This window comes from Falco cherrug, chromosome 3 (genome assembly GCF_023634085.1).
Source record: "Falco cherrug isolate bFalChe1 chromosome 3, bFalChe1.pri, whole genome shotgun sequence".
NCBI lineage: Eukaryota > Metazoa > Chordata > Aves > Falconiformes > Falconidae > Falco > Falco cherrug.
In genome coordinates, this window is record NC_073699.1 from 108,841,897 (window position 1) to 108,867,347 (window position 25,451).

Genomic DNA, 25,451 nt, shown 5'->3' on the forward strand with positions numbered 1-25,451 from the left:
TGCAGCCCCCTCGCTTTTCTTGGGGGGGGGGGGGGGAGGCAAGATGCTTGGCAGAGGTGGGGGTTGCACCCTTCTGGCGTGCTGGAAGAAGGGCTGGCACCCAGCGCCTCCCCTGGGTGCCCCTCCAGGCATCTTCCCGAGGTGGGGGGGCTTAGACCCAGGCCAGCTTGGGGGTGCAGGGCTGCGAGCCTCCCCCCCCCTCCCTGCTAGCCCGCGGGATGCGGAGTGATGCGCGGTGGAGTGCGGGGCTCGGACCGCACCCGCAGCCCTTGGGGGTGAGGGGCTGGTCCCCTGGCCCCTCCGGGGTGCGAGGAGGACGGGGCCGACCCCGGGCGGGAGGAAGGGCGGGGTGAGGATGGCGTATGGGACTCCGAATGCGGCCAAGCGCCGCTGCCGGGGCTCCGCTCGGGGAAAGCCCCGCAAGGGCAGGTCCGCAGAGCTGCCGCCGCGGCTGCCGCTCGCCATGAGCCGCTCCCGGAGCAGCGCCCTCCCCACGTAGGTAAATGCCCGGGGTGGGGAGGGGGCGGCCGGCTCCGCCTGGGCGCTTCTCCCCCCTGCAGCCCGCAGCCCCCCCGCCCCGCAGCCGGCGGCGCGGAGGCACCCGGGCCCGGAGGGGCTGGGCCGGGGGCTTCCAGCGCGGAGCCAGCAGCGGGGACACGCAGCCCCGGGGTGGGGGGGGTGGGGGGGTGGTTGTTTTTTCAGGGGGGCGGGTTGTGTGTTGGGGTATTTTAATTTTTTATTTTTTCACCCATCGCGAGGGGGGTGATTTTGGGGAGGGTCGAGGAAGAGGATGCAATGAGGCTCCGCCGGACTGGGCGATTTTTGTAGCCTGCCTCCTCCTCCCCCCAGCCTCCCCCCCCCCCGCCCCCCCCACTACCCCCCCCCCCCGGTTTTGGCTGGCTCGCTTTCCAGTTGCTGCATGAAGGGCTGTGCTTGTGGCGGTGTGTGCCCGCTCCCGGAGACGTGGCGCACCTCCCTCGGCTGAGGCCGGGGGGGAGGCCGGGGGAAGGGGGGGGTAATATTTTTTTTAATTATTTATTTAGTTTGGTTTTTATTTTTTTAAATTTTTTAATTTTTTTTTTTATTTTTTACCTGTCACGTTTGTCCTAGAAAAATAATTATTAAAAAAATATAAAACGGGCAGGGCGAGGGAGCCCGAGGCATCCCCGGCACGGGGGAGTGCGTGTGTGTGCGCGGGGGGCGCCCCGCCGCCCCGCCGCCCCCCGCACCGCAGCGTGCGGGCGCTGAGCGCGATGCGCCCCGGGCTCGGCTCTGCGGAATAGCGCGGCCGCCGCTCGCTGTCGGCGGGCTGGGGGCGGACGGACCCGACCGCCGGCAATTCCCTCTTGATGTCCATGAATGCAAACACCATGATTTTCATGATCCTGGGCGCCTCTATCGTTATGGTAAGAGATTTTGCTTATTTCCCTCCCCCCCCCTTTCCCCCCGCTCCCCGCACTGTCCCTTAGCCTGTGCACCTCCGTGTGTGTGCGTGTGTGTGCATGTGTGTGTGCCCCGTCAGCCACCAAAGATTATTTTCTTTACGACTGCTTCAGTCTTTGGCAATCAAACTAGAGTCAATGTTTTATTCCATCATCCAGAGTTGACCAGATGCCTTGGTTATGGGCTCTTACAGGCAATAGCTTGCTTGATGGACATGAATGCGTTGTTGGACAGATTTCACAATTACATCTTACCGCATCTGCGAGGGGAAGACCGAGTTTGTCACTGCAACTGTGGAAGGTAAGTTACCTGCACATCTCTCTCACCTGGGCCCCCCCCCAGCCCCTTCCCACCTCCTCTCATCGGGAAGGCACCGCGACGTGCTGGCCAGGCTACCATTTTTGCATTCCGGCTGTGTCTCACCTTCCTCAGCAGCTCCTGCATGAACACAGGGGTGGCTTTTTTTTTTTTTCTTTTGGTTGGGGTTTGTTTTTTGTGTGTGTGTCTTTTCCTTTTTTTTTTTTCTTTTTTTTTTTTCCCCGGAAGAAGAGTTTTCTGTTTCTGGAAGTCAATTTTCCTTTGTGTGGATGCTTGTGTATATGCGTCTGCGAACCTTGGGAAAGTGTGTAACTTTCGTTTAATCACTTGTCATTTTGCCTTTGGTGCCGCTGGGCTGGCATTTGTCAGTCGGGTTGCGGTCTGGGTGTTGCGGTTGGTGGTTGTGTGGCTTAAATGAGGTTTGGAGAACTGTGGCTTAAAGGGAATGAGGTTTGGAGAACCGAGAGGCTCTGTGCCCAGGAAGGAGCGTTGCTGTCTAGGACAGCATCACTTGGAGGCTTCGTAATCTTTGATCAGCTTTTAATTCCCCTGAGCTTTTCTCCCAAGAGTTGTAACAATGCTGGACAGAGCACGCTGAGGTGGCCGGTCTGGGCTTTTGCGGAGCGTTTAGTAAGCTAAGAGCATCAAAGCGGATTCTATGGCAGGAGTAAGTAATGCCTTTGCTGTGTGCAAGTTTACAACTGGACAGATACCTGCCCCTCTCCGTGGCTGTGTGGCGATGCTGAATTCTCCTGACCAACGCAGCGCTTCTTGTGTCGTGTGTGATCGCAGGGGTGCTCAGCCTGGAACTGCGTTCGGCTGCTCTCTGTCACAGCCCCCCGGGGACTGAGTAGTGGGGAGGTGAATGTCTCTGTCCTCAACGTGGCTGTTGTGCTCCTCACCCTGTGCTCCTGGAGGCCTCGTTCCCCTCCTGTGCTTGGTTACTCACTGCCTGCTGGAGTTTCTTGTCTGTGGGGGAGTAGAGCAGCACGAGGCTGTGCCAGCTAAAGGACAGGCTGGGGGAGCCCTCCCCTGCCACAGCCAACGTTCAGGTTGAGCTTTGCTCCTCTGCGAGCTGCCTCTGGAACCAGCTGCATCCTGTCTCCCAGGCGTCACGTCCCTCTGGTGTCCCTGGCGCGGGAGCTAAGCTGGAACCGGGATGTGCGTAGCTTAACAAAGGGAAACCGCTTTGCCCTTCCACTCTGCTTCGCCGTAGCCTTTCTCCCCACGGCTCCTCCTCGCACTCCTGTGGCAGGGCAGCAAAGAAGCACCCCTGGGGCCAAATACAGCCAGGGCGATCTAGTGAGCATGCCCTAAATACCTGGCTCCTTGAGCACCGCTGCGTTCAGGTCCATTGGGAAGACTGGACAAGAAACATCCACAGTGTCTTTGACTTTTTTTTTTGGCAGGGATTGGCTTTTTCTAAGGTAATTTTTTGGACACTCCTTGATGTTTTTCAGCAGTTTAAGAGTTTCCCCTGCCTCTTCAGCCAATCTTTCTTTTTACTTGTCACAGCTGTGTTCAGTGGTGGTGAAAACTGGCTGCTGGTAATAGGCTTTAACATCCTCTGGAGTTGCTGGGGAGTGTCAGGTCTCACTGGTGTTGTGGCAGTGTCCCTTCTGGCCAAGTCTGAGAAGGTGGCAGGGGCACTCCTCTCTCTTCTTAACTGTATGTCTGCAGAGATGCTGTTGAGGCAGATAAATTGGCCATGGCACTCTCCCCAGACATAGTTAGGTCATTTCTTAGAAAGTGCACAAAACAGCTTCCAAATTGTCCAGCGTGGATCTGAGATGAGGCAAGACGTGGAAGTTTTAGGTACGTGCCTTAGGTATGTCGAAGCGATGCTCTTGCGTATCACACCGGCCTCAGCTCCTGGGCACGGGCTCTTGCCGTGCACAAGCATTTGTTTCAACCTGCTCATCCGCTGGCGTAGAGGACGCTGGCACAAAGCATCCTCATACTGCAGGACTTTGCGTGGCCTTGTGTTAAGGTTTCGCCTGCGAACCTCACCTGCTCTCTGAGCTCTGACCTGCTGCCCAAACGCCGGTGTTTCGAGTGCTCTGATGCATCAGGTGGTGCTGAACGTGCCCTGTCCTCTTTGCCAGCTGTCCATGTGCTCCAAGCACTGGCCTTCAGTGTGAGCCCTAGGCAGTTCTGCCTTGCGCTAGGCAGGGATGCGTCCTGGAGCAGCGGTACCAGGGGCTGATACCCGGGTCTTAATTTGCCCGTAACCAAAGGGAGCCCTTGGAGGAGGGCACTGGCTGCAGTTCAGGGTGTGGCAGGGAGGGAGGGGGAAAATGAGTACATGTTGCAGAAATGGAAGGAGGAATTGGAATAAATGAAGACTGATGTCAATAGGCTGAGCTGCTGTGATGCCTGGTTTTCCCCCCTGCCTTAGCCTAGGTTGTGGTATCGGTCACCCCAACTAATTCATTCAGGAATGTTTTCCCTCCACTCTCCTGTACTGGTTGTATCGTTTGTCAGGGTAACGGGGTGGCCCCCTTCCCCAGAGGTGCTCTACCATGTCTAAGCACCCCAGGTTGGACTGGGAGTACCTGGCCGTGGGCATCCAGCGTGCAGCAGGATGTGGTCTCCAGCAGGAACTGGAATCTGTGCCGAGCTTGCGTTGGCACGAGGGGCTGGGAGCTGTGGTGGTGCTGGTGGTGGCCCTGGGCAGCGAGGGCTGACTCTGCCGGTGCCTCAGGTGCCCGCTGAACCCAGCTGTGCCAGGGAATTTGGGGCTCCATGCTCTGCCCCTCCCAGGCCTCTATGTCCCACCTCATCCCTGCAAGGCTCCCAGGAAAAAGCCCAGACTTCAGCCCTTGGCTGTCCCTCCTGCTCTGGGATGCTGGAGTGCCCTTCCCAGCCAGGAGACTGGGAAGACTGGAGGCAGCCTGGGGCCTTTGGCTCAGATCACAGCAGGCAGGGGGGAGCAAAGTGTGTCTGCAGCCCACATCCCCGCTCCCTCAGCAGCGGGATGGGCCCTGGCTGTTTCCAGCTCCCTCTCCTCACTTGTTTCTGTCCACACGTTCTGTTCCCTGGGGAGCGGTGGCTGGGATGCGCTGGCTCTCCCCCCGGCGCTGGTCCATGGTGGGATGCTGGCAGGCAGCAGGACGAGCCGTACCGCGGGGTGCCCCGGTCCCTGCCCCCATTTTGGTGGCTCTAGGCTCACTGGAGCCACCCGGGTGCATGACCAGCAGGACAGGCTGTTCTGGCTGTCTCCTCAAAGCGCTCTTCAGGTTGCATGGAGGCTGTGGCTGGGGTCTCTAATCATGGGCAGTGATGTGTCTGTGTCTGGACTCTGCCTCTTCTCCTCTCCGGGTCGGAGGGGCTGTGTCCAGCAGGAAGGTCCCAGGACAAAAGAAAGGGAGAGCTGGCTTGTGGCACCCTGTCCACTCCTTCCTGAACCCCTGCCTCCTGGGATCCTGCAGCGGGGGACCGTACTCTGGTTTTTCCCCCACGTTCCTAAGTGCTCGGTGTGTTAGCAGTGACTGGGGACAGCCACCAGGGTCAAGACATTTGGGGAAGAAAACCAGCCTCATCCTCAGGCGCTGCTGGATGCAGGACGCTTGGTGCCACCAGGGCTGGTCCCACCCTCGCTGTGCACATCCCTCTGGGGTCGCGGGGGCTGCATGAGGCTGAAGCTGTTGCTTGTCACCTTATGCCAGGGGAAGGTAGCAGTTTGTTGAGGCAAGTGGGACCTTGCGATGCTGGGCCTTGGGAGGGGCTTTTTCAGGTCTGTGATATCAGGATTTGTGGCCTCTGGCTGGGCACAGGAGAGCTGAGGGTGCTTGGGAGGGTGGTGCTGTGCCAAGGAGTCAGCGCCAGCCCGTGGCCGCAGGGACGGACCCCGTGGCAGGCTGTGTGGTGCTGGGAGGTGATGCTTTCTGCAACTGCAAGCTGCCCTGCTCCCCCGCCCAGTGCAAAGAAACAGATGGTCAAGGCTGATGCATCTTTGCGGTCTGTTAAGTGGCAACGTCCAGCAAGCCGCCGTTTTGGCTTTGGGTGAGCCTGGGCTGGCCAGCGCCTTTGCCGTAGGAGCAATACTGCTCTGGGAGTGGAGTTGGATAGTCCTCCGGGCTGAGAGTGGTACCCGGCTGTGCAGGTGGGGTGCTGCTGCTGGGCTGAACTGGTGCTCTCCCAGTCAGCTTGCCCTGCTGGCAGCACTCGAGCCGAGGAGGACAAATCTGCCAGAGCCTCTGAGGCTGGTCAAAACGTGTCTGCAGCTGTTCCAGGGGAGAACAGTTGCTGGGGAAGCAAAGCTGGTGTAGTGATGGTGCATGGAGTAAGAACATCAGCAGGGAGACAGGGCTGGAGCCGATACTGAGCCTGCACAGCCGTGCCTGGTACGACAGGGACTGTTCCTCTCCTAACATCTGCCTCCTCGCTGGAGGAAGAAGGGGTGACAGCCACATTTACACTCCTGCTGGCTCCTGTCGATGCCATGCAGGAATGTGCCTGCTGGAGCAGATCCTTCAGGGAGCTTGGCACTCTCTGTCCTCAGCATGTGGAGATAGTCAGGCTGTCCAAATGACTGTGCTGGGGCCTGCTGGCGTGCAGGCTCTGGTCCTGCCTCCCTGGGATGTACCCCTTCCCGGAGGGAGCAGGGCTGGGGAGGACCGCAGAAGCACGGCGCTGCCCCAGTCCAAATGTTTCTGTCCCAGCCAGTAAAGGGTCCTCTCTGGAAGCAGAGAGCTGGCAGCAGATCAGGAGCTGGGTGATGTCATGCAAAGGAAAAACACCAAAGGGCGTCAGTGGAGGCAGGGTGAGTTGGAGAGAACAGATGACACCTGCATGGAGCAAGGACCCGTCAGAACAGCCTGGGGGGCTTGGAAGATCCCTGTCTGCGAAAGGACAGGGACCTCAGGAGCTCTGGCATGTGTTCTCCTTGCCACTGACCTTCTGAGTGACCTTGGGTGAGTCTTTCCCTCCCAGGCAAAGTCTCTCCCAGTGAGCAGGGTTAACGAGGGCCAAGGGCAGCATCAGCCTTCCCTGGATGCTGAAGCCCTGTGGCAGGGCTGGGGGCCTGGCCAGCCCTTGGTCAACCCTTCCTCTCTGGGGGATGCTTCAGCCCTGCTATCTCTAGGCTCTGACCCAGGAGGGAAAGTCTCAGGGCAAGGCAGTGATGGAGCGACTGGTGCAGATGGAGACCCTGCAGCACAACGGGCGGCTTCCCAGGAGAGCAGCTGGGCACAGGGTGGGAATGCGGGAGGTGGCTGCTGGCTGGGGCTCTGCCCTGATGCTGGGGACACTGGCAGCACCAGTGACCAGGGGAGGATGGCTGGTGGTGCCGGGGTGGTGCTGTCCTGGGGCAGCATGGGTTTGAGTAACGCTGCTCGCTGGGCTGTGCCCGTGAGGGGCCAAACGCTGCCCTCCACGCTCAGAGGAGGGACAGGCAAGGCTTGTCCCAGGCCACCAGCCCTGCTGGGGGGAGGGATGCTGCAGGCACAGTTTTGCTCTGGTTCCTCCTTTCCCAGACACTCTGGAAGTCAATAAACCTCTTTGTCCCCAGATCCTCTGTGGATGCGCTGGGAGGGCTCATTGCCTTTGGAGGCCACCAAGCCGTTCCAGGGCTTCTGGTGGCCGCTACAGTGTGAAGGGTCCCAGGGAGATGTTGTCATCAGTGTGATGGTGCCACTCACCATCACTGGCTTTGCTGGCAGTGGCTGGGAGAGGCGCCGGGCTGTTTGGTGTGTGTGGGGAGAGGCTGCAAGGTCAGGCAGGGATGCAGGACAGGACAAGGGAGGCTCTTCACCTCCCTCCGGCTCTGTGGGGCATGGCCGGGGGCCACGTTCCCCCCAGTCCTGCTGCAGCTGGAGGTGGGGAATGGGTCAGTCCAGCCAGGTTGTGACAGGAGCCTGGGCGATGTGACTTGTCTGCTACCGACCTAGACAGCCACCTGCCCAGGAGGGAGCCCAGCTGAGGGGGGACCTGGAAAACGTTAGAGGCAGCGACCAGCTCTTTGCATTTAAAATGACAGATCAGTGGTGCTTTTTTAAAGGCTCCCGTGCTGTGGCTGCAGCAGCCAGCACATGCACAAGGTCACTGGAAGGGACAATAGCGCTTTGGGCAGCTCTATAGTGACACTTCCCAGCCGCGCTGGCCAAGGCTCTGCCCCAGCCTGCTGCACTGCTTGCCCCGAGGGGGAGGACAGGAGATCTAACCCCCCTTAGTCACACCGACAGGGAAAGGGGACAGGGATGCTACAGACACACATGTGCACAGACACAACCACGGCTCTCTTTGTCCAGCAGCTTCAGGTTCTCACCCAAGCCAGGTGCTGTCTAACTGGGGACAGACCAGCAAACCCAGTCTCCCACTTGCTTCAGGAGAGCAGCTGACCCTCCTGCTTTCAGGGGTGTTTCTGGCCCAAAGTGTGCTTACATTTCTTTCCCTACAATTACATCTGCTTCCCGTGGATGTTCCACCACAGCAAGGATGGGCATGGCTGTTTGGTGTGGCTGAAGGTGCGTGGCACGTGGAGGGAGGTGGCGCATGATCAATCCCATAAGAATAATTTGGCCTGGATCTGTTGTGACAACTGGTACCAGCTTGAACTGCCCAGGAATTGGCCCTCAGGCTATTTGGTACGTCTTCTTGTAAAGAAACGTGGTCTGGACATGGGTTTACTTTTTGAGGACCATGTGTGCTTTGTGGCAGCTCTGTCACGGCCGAGGGTGCTGTGAATCCCATGGTCCTCACACCCACAGCAGTTGTCTGTGATGCAAAGCCAAAGGAGATTTTTAATCTCTTCTCCAAGGTCTTTGGTTGGTGAAGCAGGCGCTGCCGGGAGGGTTATCCCAGCCCCTGGACATCCACATTTCTGAAAACAAGGTTTGGCCAAAAGCATTTGCTGTGAGGAGCTGCCCCGGGTTCCAGGGCTGCCCTCCCCAGGAGGGTGCTGGCCATGGCTCCCACCACCCGCGTGGTGCTCAGCTCGATGGCCACAGCTAAACTTAGAGCTTAGTGTCCAGAGGACAGGGCCGGGCTCTTCTTAGGGGTGCCCAGCGCCAGGACAAGGAGCAATTCCAACAGGAGAAGTTTCTTCTGAACACGAGGAAGAACTTCCCTCCACTGAGGGTGATGGAGCAGGGGGGCAGGCTGCCCAGGGAGGCTGTGGGGTCTCCTTCTCTGGAGACATCCAAACCCGCCTGGATGGATCCTGTGCAGCCTGCTCGGGGGGAACCTGCTCCAGCAGGGGCTGGACACGGTGATCCCATGATCCCAGAGGTGCCTTCCAGCCCCACCGTGCCGAGATTCTGTGCGATTCCATGATACGTTCCCCCGGTGGATCCAGCCCCCAGAGCCCCCAGAGGTCATGTTCCAGTTTCCAGCTCCTTTGGTACGTGGTGGGGACCCTGCACCTTTGTGCACTATTAATAACGCTCTGTGCTGATGTGCCGGTGTCTCTGAATCACTCCTGTGACATCCCTGGGGACTTGAGTGGCCACAGAAAACTTCTGGGGGTCTGTCCCTGTTCTCCTCCCCCTCTCAGTGGCACCACTCCATCCTGTTAAGCCAAAACAAAGTGTAAAGATCCCTGCAGCCCAGGTCTCCCAACTGTTGCGCTAGCAGGAAAAATGTGTCTTCCCTGAGCCTTGCCCAACCTTTTCCAGAAAACTCTGCAGAGTGGAAACCCGGCACTGCACAGAACTACGCTGGGAACTGGGGCTCCCCCAGAATGGCCTGGGGGGTGGCAGTGCAGGACCCTGAGTGGTGGTGCTTTCCTGGGGTGCTTTAGTGACAGGAGGCTTTTATTTTAAGGAAATTCGCACCTGTGATCCAACTTTGATTTCTGATACTTGGAAAATGAAGTTGCCAGATCCAGAGTGGTCGAAGTTTTTGCTCTCTGCTGAATTTTGCCTCTCCTGGATCGGCTTTGGATTTGTCAGTGGCTCCACCATCCAACAGGACTGACTCCCGGCTGTGCCACAGCGCTTCAGGCTGGTACAGGGATGCTGTGAGGACTGAATCCTTCCCTACGGAGTGCTGGAAGCCAATGGTCACTTTGTGTGCCCAGCCCACACGTAAGAAAGGGTTAGCCAGGCATCCTTCCCTGGAGCTTCTTCCCTTGAGACGTGCCTTCTGGCTCGTGGGCGTGCAGAGGTGTTGGGGCAGTCACACCGGAGATGTGTTGGAAATAGTTGTTGCCAACTTCAGTTGCATCCCAAAGCTGGTGGTGATGTCTTTCTGTCTGCACCGCTCCATCGGCAGCCTCTAGATCTAAGTGACCTACAGACTCCTTGTGCTGGGGAGCCGGGAGGGGAGAAGGTTCGGGGGGATCTTGTCCGGGTACACAGATACCTGCAGGGAGGGTGTCCTGGCAGCAGAGCCAGGCTCTTTGCAGTGGTGCCCAGTGACAGGACCAGAGGCAACGGGCACAAACTGGAACACAGGGGGTTCTGCGTGAGCATCAGGGAACACTTTTCCACTGGGAGGGTGACTGAGCACTGGGAGAGGTGGCCGAGAGGTTGTGGCCCTGCTTGAGCAGGGGGTTGGAGCAGATGACCTCCAGAGGTCCTTGCCAACCTCAGCCATGCTGTGATTCGGTGATGTTTATGGAAGCTACAGGGCAGGAGCAAAGACTTGGCCTCTGAGTCTGGACTGGGAAATCACTGGGCTTTGGGGACAGTCCCCCCCACATGGAGAGGGAGCTGCAAACCCCAAGGAGCATCAAGCCCTTCCTGCTGCCCCCGAGGTGCCGTTCAGCCCAGTGATGACCGGAGGAAGCCAGGAGAGCTGGAGGACATCCCACTGCAGTGTGCAGAGTCAGCCTGCTGGGGAGAGGGACGAGGCAGGGAAGAGGTGACTGTGTCCCTTCCCTCGATGCCCTGCAAGCAGAGAACAAGAGCTGTGAAGAAAGCTGGGCTGTGTGGGAGGAAAAAACCTCTCGTGAAACACACGAGGGGAGTGCTGTGTCCCACCTTACTGCAGTGCTGCACGTGCGTGTGTGTGTGCACGTGCACAAGTGCTACAGGCACGTTCCTGCCCCTGGGGGACGTTTGGCAGTGAGAGGAGCATATGCACTCCAGGATTTTCTTCTGGTCCAGGGCTGAGAGCCTCCATGAAAACCACCTCTCGTGGAGGTCGGTTGGCACTGGCTTCCTAGGAATGGGTCTGTCCTCCCGGTGTCTGGGAAGTTTTGCTTCTCTCAGCCCCAGCGATGGCTGCATGTTAGTGACGCTCTGCACGGGGAGGCTTTAGGTAGCCCTGTGGGTTGTGACACGAGGGTGCAGAGGAGCTACATGCCAGCTCCAGCTGAGGCCCTCAATTCTTGACCATCTCAAGGAGGCTACGTTTCTGGAGGTGTTTGTGGACATAGCCCTTGAGCTGTTTCTGTGCAGCAAGCGAAGGGGGAAGCACGGCACATGGGAGACACATGCAAGGCTTGTCCTTTCGCCTTCTGCAAAGCCTCTGGGCTGTGCTCCTGGCGCTGACGGGAGCCCTCCCCTTCATGGAGAAGAGCTCCCTTTTTGGGAGCCCTCCCTCACACACCCTCTCTGCCCCCCTGGACTTTCCATGGCCAAACGAGGGAGCAAACCCTCCGGTTACAAACCAAGTGGCTCCAGAAGGCACGAGCAGCGCCTGCCTGTCACCTCCGAGGTCACGTCGCGCTGCCACCAGAGCTGGCCGGGATGCAAATAATTCTGCCTGCTCCCTGGTGCTGGGGCCACCGCTGAAAGCCGAAGGGGAGCGATGCCAGGCAGCGGGAGCATGGCCGAGCATCCCGTCCGCACAGCCTTTTCCACCCCTCCACATGCCGTGGCACCGGGTTGTGCACCAGCCCACCGTGCCTTGATCTGCTGGGAGCTGGTGGCTCTGGTGCAGGTGGCCTCCATTAAGTCGTTGCTGAGATTAGGGCTGTTTTCAGTAGGTTCCTTTGAGTGGAGGTTTGTTTGTGTAAATATTTGGACGTTTCTCAGGCATGATTATTGAGCAACCTGCACCTCATGCATATTCAGAGGCCTCCAGCGATTGCCTCCTCTCCTGCATGTGGGAGCGGGGCTGGGTCCGTGGCCGTGGGAGGGACGTGGGAGCGTGGGTGCTGCTGGTGGCGGTGGCGGTGGGCAATGCTGGGGAGAGCCCGTGCCACCGCGCCCCAGCCCGGAGCTGAAAGCGCTGCTGATGCGTCTGTGCTGCAGTGCCAGCGCTGTTGTGGTGGTCTGATGCAGGCAACGTTAGCGGTGCTGGCAGGCACGTGGGGCTGCTGAGCACACCTCGCCCTGGCTGGCCATTGCTGGGCTCCCTGGCAGCAGCCACAGCACCTGCCCGGGCACTGCCTGCCTCCAACCCAGGAGGAGGCAGGATGGCTACGCACCCAGCCTGGGCAGCCTCACGGCTCCCGGCTGCTCTTGGGGGAGGTTAAGAGCTATTTAAAGCGGATGCAGAGGCTCCAGAGCAGCTTGCTTCCAGTTTTGCTTTGCATCCTGCATCCCCTGTCATCTGGGATCCTCCACGTGCTCGGCTCCCCTGTCACGGCTGGTCCCCTCCCGTTCAGCCCCCACAGACCTGCCTTCTTTTTGCTACCGTACAACTCCCTCGCTCCGTCTCTGACGTTGTCCTGCTTTTCCCAAATTAACCAGGGTCTTTCAAGCAGTTCAGCATCGTCTCAGGCTTGGTGTCCATCATTTCATTGCACAAACAAACCCGTTCGCCCAGCTGGTGTACAGCTCAGGGCCAGCATCTCCAGAACCCCCGAGAGAGCCATGAGTCCCTGGAAGCTCCAGGGTCGATGCTTCCCCTCCAAGCATCGCGGCAGCCTGTGGCACCGCATCCCTCCCTGCTGCACGCCGCTGGCAGGCTTGGCAGCCAGGGCATCTGCTGCCCTTCTGTGCTCTGCTCTTTGGGGACAGCACGAAGCTGATGGCTTTGTTTTCTTTTGGTTTTGGGTTGGTTTTTTTTTTGAGACTGGCTACAAGGCAAGGTCAGGCCTCTGTGTCCTCAGTGGTGGGGTGAGATGGGCTGGGAGGCTGCAGGGTGCCGGCAGAGCTTGCAGCCAGCAGGGTCAGGCTGGGAGACCTTCCTGAGCCGGTGCTGCAGGGGGGAACGGTGGGATTCAGCTCCACGTACCCCCGGCGGCATTTGGGGCGCTGCAGGGAGGCTCGCTGGCTGCTCCGGTGCAGAGAGATTTTTCTGGCTACCTGCTGCAGGCAGTAATTGCTGCCTGGTCCTTGAGCTGGAGACCCTGCATCCCAAACCAGCCCGGGTCATGCAGCGAGAGAACCTGAGACAGTCTTAGAGCTTGCTTAGACTTTTCCAGGAGCGACAGGCAGCAGGATCTCTCCATCTGTGCCTGGGGACGAACACGAGGCACACTTACGAGTACCTCCTCCGTGGCTGTAAACAGGCTCTGCTCTAATGTGTGGAAGATATGGCTCTCGTGTGACACTGAGGTGGGACATAAGCAAAGCGGCACGCCTCTGGCGAGGTGCCAGGAAGGGGCTCGCGCCGGCAGTGCTGCATCCCGGCAGACCTTCGTCACTCGGTAGAAAAGCAGTACAGCTGCTCTAGTTGCACTTGTGGGGCGACACAGCTGCACGCTCGGGCTGCGTGTGTTCGCCAGAGCAGCGTGTTATGGTCCGTGAATGCAGCACTGCCCTTTACGCCTCTGGGGGGGTGACGCCGCCGACCTCCTGCTGTCCTTAATATGATCTTCCATTTTACAGATGACGAACTTAGGCACAGAGAGCCTGTATCAGGAATGCGACACGAGTTCCAGGCATGGGTTCAGGTTTCTGTGCTTTTCTACCTCACCCTCGGCCAATTCCTCTGCTGACATAAGCACAAAAAGCCAGTACGGCACTTCTGCTCCCGGAGAAGTTGGTGGAAACTTGAAAGAATGGTGTTAAACCAGCCCCTGGCCACAAGAGCAGGCGCTGGCTGGAAAAAAACGTCCTCTGCTCTTCTTCACTGATGCTTTTCCCTGTTTCTGTTCTCTGCAACAGGCATCATGTCCATTATGTTATTCCATATGATGGGGATCAGTCAGTGGTGGACTCCTCGGAGAATTACTTTGTGACTGACAATGTAACCAAGCAAGAGATTGATCTGATGCTGGGACTTTTGCTGGGCTTTTGTATAAGCTGGTTTCTGGTGTGGATGGATGGGGTTCTCCATTACGCGGTGCGAGCCTGGAGAACTAGCCGCCGGTATGGTAAGTGCAGCCTCCTGGGCTCCCTTCTCCTTCGTCCCTCAACCCCTTGCCCTGTCCTCTGAGACCGGTGGAGAGGGAGGAGGTCATCATCTGGCCCATCTGTGGGTTTGGCACAGGCCACATGCCAGCCCGCTTTATACAAGCAGGAATGTTTACATGGAAAATAGCCAGCCGAGGATCCCAGCCTTGAGGGCTCTGCTTTGGAAAGTCTAAAGGATGTGTTGGTGCAAAGGGGTGGTTGATGGAAAGCAACATGTTTGCCCGTAGGCAGGCTGGCAGATGGTGGTTGTATGTCTGCACATGTGGGCAGAATATTTTCAGGCCAGACAAAACTTCCCTGAAATCTGGATTTTTCTGTGCATATAATTTGCAGCCAGGCACATGCCTGTGGAACGCAGCCTCTTGTTGTTTGTACAAACTTGTGGTGATGGGATGACAAGGACAGGCATTTCTGTGTTGCGTCAGGGACGCGCCAGCTGAGGCTTCCCCATCCTCATTGCTGTTCCAGATGTGCCCATTTTTTTTTCAGTAGTGACATCAGCCCCACAGGGAAAAGTGTTAGCCACACTAGTTGGTCTTTGGATTGGTTAACTTAGCCTCCGGAGCGAGCAGCCTGAGAATGACCTCCTTCAGAGCCCCCCCTGCCCCTCTTTGCTCTCTCAGCATGGACATCCCATGGACTTTAATTGTTGGAGGGGAAAAAAGACAGAAAAACTTATAGTAAATGATGTGAAACTCCATAACAGTGTGCCTACAAACCTCAGTCTCTCTGATGGGTGGTGTCTGTTATATGACAACTCGGAGTTAAAAAAAAAAACAGTGAGCAAGAGAAAGATTTATCGGCAAGCCTGTAAGAAACTCTAATTAGGAAAGTGGACTATCTCTTTCTAAAAACTCAGATCAAAATGGTATTAATTTCTCATTAGTCTTCCCAAATCCCCAGCAGCCTGCTTGAGCAGTTTCTGAATCAGGACTCTCCTGAGGCTGTGTTGCGGTCGTTTCCCAAGCAGAAAGCTAACTGTCAGAGTTTCCAGCGAGATCCGTGGTACCCGGCTGAGGTACCAGGTACTTGAGGCTGTGACGCCTGTTTCTGGTCGCACCACCTGTGGCTGTGGTCTCACGAGTGCTGGTGAAGGTGGTGGCCCGGTCAGAGCTCTCCCTGGGGGGGATGCTAGTGGGTACAGCAATGCTGCTCCTCTGAGCTACTCCTCCTCTGATGAAGCAGGGAGCTACCGACACAGCATTGCCAGCTAACCTGCCTTCTTAGGAACGTAGATGTTTTATTTTTAGTAATTAAGGGTAACGCTAGTAATTAATTTAGTATTGAGGCTGAACGATCGCTTTCCTTTCATTTTTTTCCCCTGTGTATGCATCTGCTAAGGCTTTACTAAGGGGTTGGCTGATGGTGCCGTGTATGGTGCAGCTACATCTTTTTGGACGGTGCATGCAGCATTGCTGTGCACCCAGCTTTTTCTTCCCTTAGCAACCCCAGTGCCCCTTGCATGATGAAGTCTGACACCCTCTCTGGCCCGAGACATCATCTCTTAGTGCTGTTGCAGCAGCCACACGGCCCAGCCTGCCCTTAAACTGGGCTGGTTGTTCCCCAGCTGGGTGCTTGCACTGTCCCCGACTCACTGCACATCCCTCTCCCCTCCCAAACGTGTGGTGGAAGAGCCCCGGGAAGCCCCCTCGTCTCGTTTGTAGGTGAGGTTTCCAGTGTCGTGGGGCAGGGGGTCTCTTTCCAGTCAAGGTTTTTATGTGCCTTGAACCATTCTGGGCAAAGAGAAAACAGGGTGCCTGTGCACTGTGTGAGTGCGTTTCGTTAAAGACAGGCTGAAAAATCACTGGGGGTTTTGGAGCAAAATAATGAATGTTGCGATTTTTAGGTATTTCCTATTCATTCAAATCAACTATGCAAATCTAGTCGTTTTAAAGGCAATAAACAGAAAGGATACCTATTTCTTGAATGAGTGCCTAAGCTAAAATTTCCTTCCCAAGAAAGAAATGGTGCTTGTGACTGTGAGAGATGGGGTAATCCAAAATACTGTACTGATACGGAGTGTAGAGCCCTCCCTGAAATACACGAGTGCCACTTAACAATGACTCAATGTCACGTTGTGGCCTGATCAGCTTGAATTTTGGTCTGTTAGAATAACCTATAGCTCCTTCCCAATGGGAGAGATTGCTTAAAATAGAAAATATTCTATAGAAACTCAGACATCAGATTGTGCTTCATGGTAGCTGCAGTGCTAGTCAGAGCGGTCACGTACCACCTCAGGCTAGTTGCAATAGTTCAACTTTGTACAGTCTATTGTCCTCTGGAACTTTAAAATTCCTCTTTGTGGGGTCGTGCTGTGTGCGTTTCTGGGTGCAATGACCCAAAGCTCTCATGCAACTGAATGGCAACTGGAACATTGCTATGGGGAAAGGGTCATGGGCTGAAACACCCAATTAAAAACATGCCCCGGTCCATGCACCGGCTGTGGGGCTGGGAGGGGGCTGTGCTGCTGTGGTGTGCCATGGGCCACTGTTGCAGAGGCCAGAAAAGCCAGGATTGAACTGGGATGCTGTTCCCCTGGCGCCGTGGTCCCCGGAGCACCCGGGGGGGGCGAGGTTCCTGCCTTCGCTGGATCGTGCCCGTGCCATCAGCCTGGCGTTGAGTGAGCAGGGCTGGAGGATGGGGCTCAGCACCAGGAGTTGGTCCCTACCAAGAGCAGAAAGCTGGAGTTTGCCTTTTCTAACTTCCTAACTCCCACCCGCGCTGGCACGCCGGGGCCGCACAGCCAGTCCGTGCCTCTCTGGAAACAAACCGTTCCCATCCGTGTCATCCCTGGGGGGTGGGCAGCTGCTGCCTGTGCTCAGGGCACATGGGGCAAGCTGGGGAGAGGAGGGGGCAGTGCCGCGGCTACAGCCAAGGCGTGAAGTCTGGCTGTGGAACAAGCATGGTCCCAGGGGAAGCCTCAAGGGTGGCCTCGCCACGCCTGTAACTGGTGCCTGCTTTCCGTGGGGCAGGCCAGGAACAGGGCAGGAGGCCATGGGTCTCACCATTCCTGTCATATCTCATCTCCCTTCTCCTTTCTGCCTTCCAGACAATTCCTGGTCTTGGATTCCAAAATTTTGTAACTTAAAGGAGTTCAGAAAACGTCATCACAGGCAGTACGAGGAGGCGACTGGGAACATGGTGCACATCAAACAGAAGCTGTACCATAACGGGCACCCTAGCCCGCGGCACCTCTGAGGAATGCCTTCCCCTCCAAGGACTGCAGTGAGGTTTTAAAAGAGGACTTTGCTCTTCTTCCAGGGGAACAGCTACTTGTTTGCTCCGCTATGGAAGCCAGCCGAGGACACGATTTTACTTATCCATCCTGTGTGTCCCTGTGGCACACCATGATGCACAACTAAGCCAGTCCTGGATGCTACGCAGCCAAGACATTGCACTGTGTTCTACGTTTTATTGTCAGACTTGTGTATATATGTAAAAAGCAGACAAACAAAAACAAAGAAAAAAAGAGAAAAGAGATTTGCATTATACTTTCAACCCCCTTTTCCTGGCATTCACGGCTGTCCTGCACGTCCAGCTACCCTCCGGGGAACGTTGGCCAAGGGGATGGAGGTGGGACAACACGAAGAAGATGCAGAGTTTCTCATCCAAGAGCTCGAGTCCCCTGTTTCTTTGGTCCTTTGGCTTGGTTTTGCTCTGCTCTGTTCCTTCCGTTGCTAGAATGGCTTGGCTGGTCACAGGTTTGGATGGGGACTGCTGCCAGCTAGTTGTGAAGGCACAGTGTCCCTTTTGCTTCGGTTCCTGGTTTGGGGAGTTGCTGGGGGGGAAGGAAGCCCTGGGAATATATAACTGATCTGTTGTTTGCATTGCTGTACACTGAAACCTGCCTTAAGCAATCCAAGAAATCTTAGTACCAGGGGAACAGTACTATGAGGTATCGGTCCGTTTCGCAGGCTGGTGCTGCCTGGTTTACATCACTTTTGTATCGGTGGTACCTTGCTGATGTCAGTGCTGTTATTCCTCACTCGTGGTAGAGAGGAGTTGCTCCTGATAGGCGAGGAGAAGCGTAGTGAATGGTGTTAGATCCGACTTGCACCCTGATCGTCCCCCTCTGCTGCAAAACCACCACCCGCCCCGTGCCTGGGAGGGAAGGAGATGCTCTGCACCCTCTTTTTTTGGGGGGGAGCCAGAGGTCCTGGTTAATGCCACCCCAGAAACACCGGCAGTGCAGCGAGAGGATCCTGGTGACAGCATCCCTCTTCCCGCACATGAAGAGCCACCCCTGCTCTGGTGTTGCTGCTCCCAGCTGAAGCAGCCCTTCAGCAGCAGGCTGGGCTTGGCTTGAGGGGCACAGTGCGATGTGAGCCTGAAGCCAAACTCGCCTACAGAGCCCAGCGCCCCAGCAAGGGGTCGAATCAAAGCACGAGGATGCTCTAACATGGGTTTTGCCTTTGCTTCCCCTGGTCGCAGCTTAGGTGTGAGTTTCAAGGTAGCTATCAAGTATCTGAAACCAACCTCCACCTCCAGAGCCCTCGTTCACTTCCAGAGTTGCCTGAAGGAGCCGAGAAAGCCTGCGTGCACCTAGACAGCAGATTCCTGGAGCAGTCACGTTCTGCTGGGGGAGGGATGCGGATGCAGCCAGGCTGCATTGCTCTCGCACGTGCTGGGCAGCAGGCAGCAGTAGCCCTGCTCGCTGCAGTGGAAAGAGGGATTTTTATGGAGAGGGAGGGAGATGCTAGCCCCAAGAATTTTAAAGGTGGTAGCCCTGAATCCCAATCATTTCTCCTTTATTCATCACTTTGTATTGAGTGGGCTTGTGCTTCAATGGGGAAAACATCCAGAACAAAAGGATGATGATGATTATCAGAAACTGCTGTTTTCTTCTCTGGATTCCTTGACACTGTCAGTGGCCTCCTAGTTGATTGCAATGTCAGTGAAGGGAAAAGGACACCATGACTCCCTGCTCTTTTCCTCCCTGCTTCAGCTTCTGTGTCTTGGGGTGGGTTTTGGTTTTTTTTTCCCCATTGTTTTCTATGCCCAGGACCAGTTCAGTTACTTACAAGCCCCAAAGCTGACCAAGAGCCTGTTTCTCTTCCATTCCTACCTTTGCTATTCCCTAGTGCCTCTTATCTTGGAGCCCCAGTTTCTGTCTGAGCCTAAATAATTGCCCAGCCTATACTTAGGTCTGTCTGCTCGACTGTCTGCCGTCCAGGACTTCCTAGGGTTGTCATGTCTGCAGCCACCTGTTAGGATCTAAAAAAATGACTTTTCCTTAAGCAGCTCTTTTCCAAGACACAGGGCTTTGCAGCCTCCCTCACCGTATGAGCTTTGTGCGTTTGGCCATCTGGACTCACCCTCCAGTGGTGTCACCGCAGCCCAGTGTCCCTCGTAGGGTGCCCGATGAGACCTGCTGCTCGCTTTGCCCGGGGGTGGTGGCACATGATGAAGTGGCCGCGAGGAATAGGTACTGTGTTATAAAGCAGGGACGTGTCACGGGCACGTCTTCAGATGGGACAACATTTTGCAGGGGAGAAAATTCCATCGTGCTAGAGATAAATACCGAGCCTCTGGAACTAGTTATGAGGGAAAAAAGCACTTAAAAATCTCTTTCCACTTGGAGCCTCTCACCAGGGAGAGTGGAGGCAGTGACCTAAACTCAGACTGAAGCGAAAGTCTGGTTCTGCCCTGCTCTAGTAACTGACCTTAGTTAAAATATCATTAAATATGAAACTTACAGCTGGAAAGAGTGGAGGACGGCTCACACTGAGTAACTCTGACCCACACCAGAATTTCAGAAGAATATGAGGTTCTGGAAGAGAGGGGAGAAAACCAAAATCCTACATGGTACATTTCCCATGGTTTAAGAACAGACTTTTTTTTTTTTTTTTTAATTTGCTGTGTCTGCAGCTATTACCTTGCGAGCCTATCTCTTGTTTACACCTAGTCAAAAAATAAAACAAAAAAAAAATACTCTGAGCGCAATTAAATTTACTGGGAGTTAATTCACCAGTCTTAAATCTAAGGAAACCAGGAAGACCCTCATGGAGTGAGGTTTGTCCCAGCACAGGCTGATTCTGGGGAACTGGAGAACTTTCATTCTCATCCTTAATTAATTGGGCCAAGCTGCTTCCTGGTCCCCCTCCTGCCCCAGGAGATGGGGTGCTCCCAGGCAGGGGTGCCTCAAACAAACAAAAAAACAAACGCTGGTGAGAAGTCCCCGCAGAGGAGCAGCCCAGGTGCCACCTGGCATTTACCTGCGTGAAGGATGGCTGTTGTCCCCGCAGCCGAGTGGCTGCCCCGGCTCCTCTTGGGGGAACAAGCCCAGAGCCCCCCAGGGTGGCAGAAGGCAGCCGAGGCAGGCCCAGCGTTAGGGCTGAACCCCAGGACCAGAGCTGCATCGCCCCCAGCAGCGCCTGCTCTCTCTGCTCGACATCAGCGCTCTTGTCCCTACCCCATCCCCTCAGCCGATCCCGCTGGAGGTGCGAGCCTTACCAACAGCGTCCGACGTCGTGCTCTCTTGTCCCTCTGTCCAAGTGCATTGCTACCGTTGCTCGCAGCTCCGTTGTCTGTAAAGTCTGCCGTCGCACCGTTGTCTTCTCCTGTGCGTGTGTTCACTTTGCTTTTGTCTGGTCGTGGGGGTGTTTTCTCCTCGTTTAATTGTCTGAGATGTACTAGTGTTGACTTGGTTGTTGTTCTCTTGCCTCTGATCCAGTCTTCACATGCACACACCAAAAAAAAAAGAAACAACAACAACAACAAAAAGCCCCACAGATCAACCCCCCCAACCCCAGCAACAGCCCCAAACAGAAAGCTGAAAGTGACTTTGGCATCGGGGGGTTGCTGCAACAAGGTCAGGGTGGGCAAGATACTGGTCAGAACATGTGGAAGAGGGAACAGGGGGTTGCAAAGCTTCCAGCTGGCAGCTGCGCCTGCAGTGGCAGCTCTTGGGGACAAAGGAGTGGGAAGTGGGTGCCGTGTCTCAGCGCGCATCCGCCAGATGCTTCGAGGGAGGCTTCTGCAGGCTTCGAGGGGGGGGGATTTTGTGCCGCCTCAGGAAGGACTATTTTTAGAGCAGAAACAGAGCTTCAAACTGTCCATGCCGGTTTTCCAGAGCTGGGATGGGCACTGGAAATGTTCTCCTGCATTTTTGGTGTGAGGAGCGCAGGCTGGGCTGGCTGCACGCTGGTGGCCGGGCTCTGGTGCAAAGGAGAGGGGTGGGAAGAGGTGGAGAAAAGCAAAGGGCTTGTGAAATCCATTGCAGCAACCAGTAGCATTTTTTTCCATTCGAGCCCCCCCACCCCCACCCCAGCGCCGCTGAATAACCCCCTTGCCCCTCAGGGAGCTCCCTCAAGGCAGCGTAAAGCTAAAGCCACGCTACAGCAACCTTCTTTCTGGTCCTGCCGCTCGTTAAAGAGCAGGCTGTCAAGCTGGTGGGCTCCTCCACTTTGCTTCCTACCTGGCATCTGTCCTTCCACCGCGTTCAGAGGCTCCCAGCAGGCTGGCTGGGGGGAAGGAGGAAGCGACAGGAGGCCAAATTCACCGTAGGTGTAAGAAGCACTGTGCCAGAGTGGGGCTGGCGGAGCTGCACGTTGCAGGAGAGGAAAGAAGGAGCCCAAAGCCATGGCCCGGGGGATGCCAGGGGTAGCATGTGTGTCGATCCCAGCCACCCCGTCCTCCTGCTGCTCAGTCCCTGAGCCAGCCAGGGACACATCAGCTCTGGCAGCACCTACCACTAAACACTGAAGGACCAGCAAGGAACCCAGAGCGCGTCCCAGGTGTTCACAGCAGCGGGGCCTGCTTTGAGTTACTCCCACTGCTCCTCTCTACCTCTTTTCCGGTTGCCCTCAGCTGGGAGAAGAGAATCCCTGATAGAAAGGCATGCTAAAAAGGTGGCCGAGGGACTGGAGCATTGCTCTGAGGAAAGGCTGAGAGAGCTGGGACTATTCAGAGAAGAAAAAGCTCAGGGGAATCAAGGTGTATCAATACCTGCAGGGAGGGTGTAAAGGAGGCAGAGCCGGGCTCTTTGCGGTGGTGTCCAGCGACAGGACCAGAGGCAACGGGCACAATGTGGAATGCAGGAGGTTCTGCTTGAACATCAGGCAACATTTTTTTCCTGTGAGGGTGACCGAGCACTGGGACAAGTTGCCAGAGAGGTTGTGGAGTCTCCATCCTTGGAGATAGCCAGAAGCCAACTGGACGTGTCCTTGGGCAGCCTGACCAAGGGGTTCGACCAGATGAGCTCCAGAGGCCCTTTCCAGTCTCAAGCATTCTGTGAAAAAAAAAAAAAAAAAAGCCATGCAGATAGGTGAGCTGAAACCCACTGGTTTTGCAAGAGACCAAGCGTTGATACCCAGAGTTGAGGTTGCAGCAAGCAGCACACACGCAAACGTCAATAGCCTTTGCTTACCTGGGGTAGGGTCTAGGTGAGCCAGCGAGGGAAGTCCTGATCCAAGGTCATTCGCAGCTCAGGAGAAAGCACATCGTGAAGGAAACATTTCACGTGTACTGGCTGTGCTGGAAAAGGGAGGGCAACGCTCATCCTTCCCCCGCCGCGTACAAGGCTGGAGGCTTGCAGGCAATAAATGTCACGGGAAGCTTCAGTCTCATTTCAGGTTTTGCTTTGCCGCAGCAGTTCCACCTTCAGCGTGGCATCGATGAAGAGTGTGTGTGTGGGTGGACACGGAGGTAACGAAGGCTTCTTCTGCATGTGGAGGGCTTTGAAAGGTAGAAAAGGGCCAACAGAAGCTTCCAGAGCACCTCTGAATGTGAAAGAATAAAAATACTTCTCTTACCAGGGCAGACAGGACAGCTAGAAGGACATTTGGATCAAATGCTTTGCAACCTGGGCATGCTGGTGGGACAGACGTATGTTGCAGGGACAGGCAATGGGGCGTACAGCAGGGGACAGCCAGGGCATTATGTGTCACACATGAGGCAGGGACACAGGACTGCTGGTTCTACCTCAGGAGGGAGCGATGAGATGATGTCCTCAGGCCAGCCCAGCTCCCTGCGGTGCCCTGGAGAGCACGAAGCAGCAAGAGAACTTACTGAAGGGGAAAAGAAAGGAAAAAAAAAAAAAAGAAAAAAAAAAAAGAGCGAGAAAAATAATAAAAAAACCCCAGACCTGCAAACTCCATGCGTGCAGGCTGTCGGGGCAGAAGGAAAGGGAGCAGGGCAGAACACGTGGACAGGTGTCAGAAGCTCTACAGTGAGCCTGGGCTACCAGTTTGCTGCATCCTGGCTGGGCTCTCAGGATACTGGTCCGGTTTTGTGTGTGCGTGTCCGTGCGCATCTGTGTGTTTCTGTCCGTGTGTGTCATCCTGTGGTCACTGCATGAAGTCCATTCCTCTTCTGTGGTACCTCCCATTCATTCGCACTCGTTTCTTTCCCAAGGGGGCTGCTAGTTTTAGTCTCCTCTTCAAGCCGAGCCCTGGGATTTCCACGGAGGGGTGACACCAGGAGGACGGTTCCATCCTTCCAGGAGCTGAGCACCCTCAGCAAACAACAACTGAGGCAGTGGAAACCCTTGCAGGACAGAGCACACAGCTTAGGAAGATTTTTTTTTTTCAATAGTGCTCTGCAGTGAGAATACAAGAGCAAAACTTGGAATGCTGTTTTCCCTGATTATTAATCCTTCTTTTCTTTTTTTCCGCACTCAAACCAATTTTGCATGCACCAGACAGGAAAGAGGTACAACATGTTGATACTAACAGAGAGAGAGATTATACTCCACTCCGAGTCTAATCATAGAATAATCTCTACTGTGGTTGAAAAGCAATAATGGCTAATTTTTTTATTAAATACACTTGCACAGGCAAACGTCACCTAGAGTTTGCATTCTGGGAGCGGTGACAACGCTGTGCTGAAGCTAAGGGGAGCAGCTGAAAGCCGCAGAGAGCTTGGGGGTGGGGGAGGCAATAGAAAAAGCACACTGTGATTTTATTTGGGTCAACGAGTGAGTGTATTTCAGCCATTCCTTCCCTTTCAATAATATGTTTGTATAATAGATAACCAGTTCAGCTCCTGAAACTAAGCCCGTCCTTTGCTGTTTGTCAGTAAAATAGTTTTTTGCATGTTTTGCATCTGAGTGTTTTTTCCAACCCTTTGAAGCGAACGATACTCTCGGGGGTCAGAGGCTGGAGGTCTGCGAGGGGCACTGCAGACGAGCAGGTCACCAGCTTAGGGGGGGGGGGGCGGAGAGGAGGAGGCACAAGAGTGGCTTGAACGGCGTGGGGAAAGCCGTGCCTAGCCTTGATCTGCAAAGGAGGGCTCTGCGATTTCCCCCAGGTGACGTGACATCATAGGATGCTGCCCCAGATTTTAGCCTGCTCATCTCCTACTCACTGGGAACACGGGGAAGAGCTCCAGGGTCCAAAACTGATTTAAAAAAGATAAATATTTTACCGTTAAAACCAAATTCTGGGTGCAAGCTACTTCCAGAGAGGAGCGTGGGGGTCTCTTGCCTATTGCAGGGCAAGCAAGAAAGGCAGGGTGCGGCAACCTAGGGCTTTGGCACGGACAAGGAGAGGGATGCTCATTACCCATTCTAGCCCTTCCGAAATCTGCCAGCACGAACCAGTTCTTTAACATTCCTCGTTCTGCTCTTTTCTCTCCTGGAACAGGACGACACATACACAAACAGAGCAAGTCTGACACTGAGTGGGACTTCAGTCCTTACGCGCAACGATGCCGATGCACGAGTTGTTCTACAAGTCTGGGCAAATCTGGGCACATCTTACTCAGGCTTGGTGGAGACTCTACATGAAAGCAGAGCAGCAATAAAAAAACGCCAACACCCAAGCAAAGCAACCCCCACAAGAAGAATAAAACCCACAGCCCATGGCAGCAGAAGACAGAGGGGAAAAAAAAAACACCCCACCCAGGCAGGGAGCTGTTGTCATGGAGCCGGCTGATGGCTGCAGGCACTGGCATCTCAAAGCATGTCTGGGGGTAAAAAATGGCCAGCAGAGACAGATGATCTGACTTCTGTCGAGGTGAGAACAACTGGAGGTAGGGCAAGAGCTGGAGGGGGACTGCCCGGGGACTTCTCTGAACCACCCATATTCTGCTCCCATTTGCACATCTTATAAAAATAACAGTGTCATGTAGGCTGGTAATGCTGCTAGAGCTTCATTCCAGGAGATTCCACGTATCAGAAGATACCAGCAAGATCTGGTAAGGCTTTACTGCCTCAAGGAATCAGGGGGAAGAGAAGGAAGACCAGCCAGCAAGAATACACTGTCCCAGGTCATTCAAAGCAAGCTCTGACCCATACCTGTCCTTCACCAGACACCCAACCCCCGCTGGGGGCGCTTGGTAGGAAGAGATGGGAAGTAAAGCAGCCTGGTGGCCCTTAGGGAGCATCCAGTTGATCGAAGTCCTTTGGTTCCTCTTGTACTGCAGCTCAGATGGCCAAACTTTGCCTTATCCCAGTGCCCGAGGGGTTGCTGCCCATGGGAGAGATGCTGGCTGAACCACGAGGTCCAGCAGAGCAGCAGGAGCCTGTGAAAGCACTGACTCAGGGGTGCACATCAC

At 55.6% G+C, this 25,451-nt stretch overlaps 1 protein-coding gene and 1 long non-coding RNA gene across 2 annotated transcripts; one reads left to right on the forward strand and one right to left on the reverse strand.

Annotated features, from left to right (window-relative positions):
- Positions 1 to 944: 944 nt before the first annotated feature.
- TMEM240 (transmembrane protein 240) lies at positions 945 to 19,274 on the forward strand. The gene is made up of 4 exons (XM_005437798.4): positions 945 to 1,406; positions 1,637 to 1,743; positions 13,707 to 13,915; positions 17,005 to 19,274. The coding sequence occupies exons 1-4, from the start codon at positions 1,350 to 1,352 to the stop codon at positions 17,151 to 17,153; spliced, it is 522 nt and encodes a 173-aa protein (XP_005437855.1). The 5' UTR covers positions 945 to 1,349; the 3' UTR covers positions 17,154 to 19,274.
- Positions 17,330 to 24,019, reverse strand: LOC129735717 (uncharacterized). Its single transcript, XR_008731545.1, has 2 exons — positions 19,271 to 24,019; positions 17,330 to 19,159 (listed from the first exon to the last, which is right to left on the reverse strand). It is a non-coding gene; the product is annotated as an uncharacterized LOC129735717 (long non-coding RNA).
- Between the last annotated feature and the right edge of the window lie 1,432 nt (positions 24,020 to 25,451).